Source organism: Nanorana parkeri, unplaced genomic scaffold (genome assembly GCF_000935625.1).
Source record: "Nanorana parkeri isolate BGI_ZX_2015 unplaced genomic scaffold, ASM93562v1 scaffold1260, whole genome shotgun sequence".
Lineage (NCBI taxonomy): Eukaryota > Metazoa > Chordata > Amphibia > Anura > Dicroglossidae > Nanorana > Nanorana parkeri.
Window position 1 is genome coordinate 178,787 of NW_017307528.1, and position 4,860 is coordinate 183,646.

General features: G+C 43.1%; 1 protein-coding gene across 1 annotated transcript in view; it reads left to right on the forward strand.

Annotated features, from left to right (window-relative positions):
- Positions 1 to 3,780, forward strand: part of DGKZ (diacylglycerol kinase zeta) — a 79,850-nt gene extending 76,070 nt beyond the window's left edge. Inside the window, exon 32 of the mRNA XM_018568900.1 lies at positions 3,447 to 3,780. Within this exon, the coding sequence (XP_018424402.1) occupies positions 3,447 to 3,563 (117 nt within the window). The 3' untranslated portion in view covers positions 3,564 to 3,780. The remainder of the gene's footprint in view (positions 1 to 3,446) is intronic.
- The last annotated feature ends 1,080 nt before the right edge of the window (positions 3,781 to 4,860 follow it).

Below are 4,860 nucleotides of genomic sequence, written 5' to 3' on the forward strand. Positions count from 1 at the left end.
CCAAACTGCCCCCTTCCCTGCAGCTACAGGTTTTAATGTGCATTCCATACACAGGCTGGTACTAGGACTGCTTTCCTCATTACCAGACACAGGATACTCCTAGAGCACGCTCTGCAACCACTATGGGCCACTAATAATTGGCCTTTTATGATCAAATATAGTAACCAGTTGTCTTACATTCATCAAGCAGAAAATCAAGTACGGCGCATATTTCATGTTGCAGCAGGTTATTTGCTTAAGGCCACATTCAGACGGTTGAATGAGAGCAGATGCGCTGCCTGGTTTAAAGGTGTCCAAACGCCACCTCTGGACGCCGCATCTCAGTGCTATGGCTGCATACAGACTGGACCATTAGCAACAAATAAAACAGGCAGGTTTATTCACCCCCTTTGGCAGAGTTGTCACTGCATTTTGGTACACGACTTCACCTACCATAGTCATAAAAAGGAGACCGCCAGACTGCATTAGAGATTTTGCAGCTGCAGGATTGAGACGCCATGGCTAGGGAGCAGATCTGGGAACCCCAGCAGGGAGAATTAACTACTGTAGCATCAATGAAAAACTTGAGCAGCTATAATTTCGTTAACAAAATGCCTGTGGACTGCAAAACAAATTCTAGTTTAAATCAGTGCAGTATATAAAGTATTCCTGGAAACCGTTCTCTGATACTATACTTTATCCCCAATCCCTAAATGTACCATTGATGCTGCATCTCAGCCTTGTACCTCCAGTGAACAGCTGGTACAGTTTAGATACTCCAAAACCAAAATGCACAATAGTCAAGGGACCTCAGCCTTGGGCCCTAATTGAACCACTGAGGCTTTTGCAGTATAAATAACACCGCACCTTGGCTCCTATCCCTTAGCGCCTGGCCCTGTACCACATAGCCGGTCCCTGCAATATAAATCTACACCTCAGCTCCTGTTCCTTAACACTTGTCCCCTGTTTTACATAGCCAGAAAAAAACTGCACCTCTGCTCTTGTTCCTAAGTGCATGGCTTCCTGTACCACATAACCAGTCCCAGCACTATACAAACACACTTCTGTTCTGTGGCGCATGGCCCCTGTATAACATAGCCAGTCCCAGCAATATAAAACTGCACCTTGGCCCCGGTATCACATAGCCAGTCTCAGCAATATAAAACTGCACCTCATCTCCAGTTCCATGGCACACGGACCCCTGTACCACATAGCCGGTCCCTGCAATATAAAACTGCACCTCGGCCCCAGTATCACATAGCCTGTCCCAGCAATATAAAACTGCACCTCATCTCCTGTTCCGTGGCACACAGACCCCTGTACCACATAGCCAGCGCCTGCAATATAAAACTGCACCACATCTCCAGTTCCATGGCACACGGACCCTGTACCACATAGCTGGTCGCTGCAATATAAAACGGCACCTCAGCTCCTGTTCCTTAACACATGATCCCTGTACCACATAGCCAGTCCCTGCACTATAAAACTGCACCTAAGCCCTTGTACCCCATAGCCAGTCCATCCACTATAAAACTGCTCCTCAGCTCTTGTACCACATAGCCAGTCCCAGCAATATAAAACTACACCTCAGCCCTTGTACCACATAGCTGGTCCCTGCAATATAAAACTGCTCCGCTTCTCCTGTTCCTTGGCACACGGCCCCTTGTGCCACATAGCCGGTCCCTACAATGTAAAACTGCACCTCAGCTGCTGGTCCGTAGTCCCTGTACCACATAGCTGGTCCCTTACTATTCACAGTTCAGACTATAAAAGTTCTACAGTCAATTTCTTAGTTTCCTGTTCTTTTGCTGATATTGCAATGACTCATTTTCTTAGAGATGCAATAACTGCAATAGGAGTGTAAAGACAGCGGTGTGCCAGCATGAACACGGAGAGGGAAGGAGCTTATTGAATCTTGGCAAAAAGTGCAGTGATTCAAGTGCCTGTCCCGGATAACACTAGACAGGCTCTCCGCTGTGTGCTCTAATCTCTGCTCTGCGTTCTTCGACCCGCCTTCTAATTGTTTTCTCAGGATTCTTCTCTAATTAGACTTTAATATGTCTTTAGCACAATTATGCAATCAATCACTGTTTAGTGTCAAGCTGTACATTATTCGATCATGTTGGCAAGCAGAATCGTGTCTAGTAATGTTCAGGGGATTGCATACAGTGTCAGGATTCACATTATCATTGTACATTGATTGTTATATGAATACTGATAAATCATAGGCAATCCAGATTACCGCCCGAGTTATCAGGAACCTATAAAAATCTTAATGTGAAGATATCATGAAGATATTTCCGTATATTACCTCCTGTTACAATACTGAAAAATAAAAAGCACTTTATGCAGATTAAGTGACCTGGAACCTACAGAGGCTTTTGATCTAATAACCTCCTCACCCTCCTTGAAAATGCACACCTCTTCTTCTTTCTGGCTAAAAATGCCCCTCCCTTTCCCTTATCTTCCTTGGTTGACACCGTCCACCTCCTACACCCCCCCCCATCTTCCTTGGTTGACACTGACACACTTCGCTAAACAGAACTGCCATGTGGGGAGTCCATGTCCCCGTGTAAGCTGTGTTTTATATCTTGTACATGGCATTCCTTCATCTACCAGCAGCTAGGCCAAGGTAAATATATGCTTCTGCAGAGATCTTCAGTAAAGTGAACCTGTTGCTTCTTATATATTTACTTTTTTTTAAAAAAAAAACAGCTGAAGTTAAACTGTTAGATATTTACCTTGCATTTTTTTTTTTTTTATAGATTTATTGGGTTTTAAAGGCAAGTAACAGATCATTTCGGAAGCATAGATTCCTGTACAAGGGAAAAAGAAAGAGAAGTCCTGTTAGACATATTCATGTCTTACAGAGTAAAATAAGGGTAAACAGAGTACATATAAAATAAACGCACAAAAAACAAATAAAAGTTTCCAGTACATCGTCGTTTAGGTAGACATCAGTAAGCCCGGTATCAGACAGAGGGGACATACCAAGTGGTCCAGGGTAACCAGAGTTTATCAAATTTAAGTGAAGTAAATTGGCGGTGTGCTAGTATCCGTTTATATCCGTAGTGTACGTGGACTAATTTCAGCACCTCGCCAATCGTAAGAGAAATAGTAGATGTCCATTTCCTTGTTATAAGGAGCTTGGATAGGATATTAGGATACTAACAATATATGAGTGGTTACAACTCTGAAAGAAGAAGGTATATCTTCTATTCCCAGATTCAAAAGTGCCAACGCAGGATCGGGATTTATCCTAGCGCCAACGATACGCCTAATGATTTGAAAGACTCGGAACCATTAGTTGTCTTGTAATTTACTACAGGACCAGAACATATGTAGTAGTGTTCTAACCTGATTGCATTCTCTCCAACATAAGTTAGAGGGATCATTAGAGAATTTTGCAAGTCTATATGAGGTATTTACCTTGAATTTTGACGATATTCTACATCTATATCTTGCAGGGGGACACCCCAAAAAATCGAGCTGAAAAGGCGAAGGACCCTGAACTTGCTGCCTACCTGGAGAACAGACAGCACTACCAAATGATCCAGAGGGAAGACCAGGAAACGGCAGTGTGATGGGAAAACTGAGCCCTACAAAAAAAAAAGACTTGTTGCTTCGTAGAAAGTTCTAACCTTCCAGGTTCCCATAATGTGGGCAGAACTGCACCTTTTTTTCCCCCTTCCCCTTACAGAGAAGCCTTACTGTACATCTCCTCGAAGCCCCACCGACTGTACGTGACGCCTGCTTGGACTACTGGTTAAGGATTTGGCATTTCTCTGCCATAACCAGGACATGGTGAATCATGCTGAGAAATCGCCCCTAACCACACAAAGCAAAATTTGAGCTCATTACCCCTAAAAATAAGCGCTTCATTGTTAATAGGCCTCTTACCGACATGCTTCCATTTTCGATACCTTCACCGTCCGTGACCTACTCACTGTGCTTCCCCCTCTATATTAGCTATATTTTTGTATCTGGTTATTTAGATGCGCCTGACTAGGTAATAACAGGTGTTGTACTGTTCTCCATTTTGTTTCTGATCGTGTGACTTGACTTGTGCTAACCCTCTTTTACTCAGATCCCTTATGGCACAAGACTGGTCATGTTCTTGCACATTTCGTCTTGGCGATTGGGGCTAGTTTACATGTGGTCTTTTTACAATGGATGTCCGAATCTCGGGTTGCAGTCGTCAAAATGTTTTGTGTAGAATATTTTTTTTTTAAAGAAAAACCTCATTGTGGAGTGCTGTGTTGAACTAAGTTTATGTTAAATTGTGTGTATGTATATAGATCAATGTAACCTTTAGAACCGAGATAGCTGCCGACAGCCTATTCAAACAGTTCCTGTCTTATCAGATTTAAAGTAGGAAATTTGTGGACTGGTTAGTAGGTTTAGAATATGCCTTGCAAGAGGCACTTTGTATACACGTTCTGTGACTAGCTTATCACCCAGGGTATTACTCCAGTGTTCAGTTATGTGGATACAATGTTAGTTGAGGACAGACATTTATGTGTGCTGATTGTGATCTGTCAGTATATGGACACTGGTTTGTTTCAGCCATTTTGTCTATATTGTGTAAAATTATTCCGTACTGGCTTTACATTTAAGTGCACCCATTCCCTAGCTACCTTGGAGCAGGATTTTTTTGTGGGCCGAGTCATCTTTCAACGTTAAAGGTTATGGAAACTGTGCCCAAAAAGGCAAGTAAATAGAATACTCACCAGTATTGCCTATAGGCTCCCTGCAGCTGATCTTTTCCCTTGTTCTACACTCTGTGTCTCTTGGTGGAGTTGGCCAGGTTGGTAGAGTCAAAGCTGCCTGCCTGGTGATTAGTGGGGAGTATTCAAGTAGCAGCAGAAGAGGTGGAGGAAC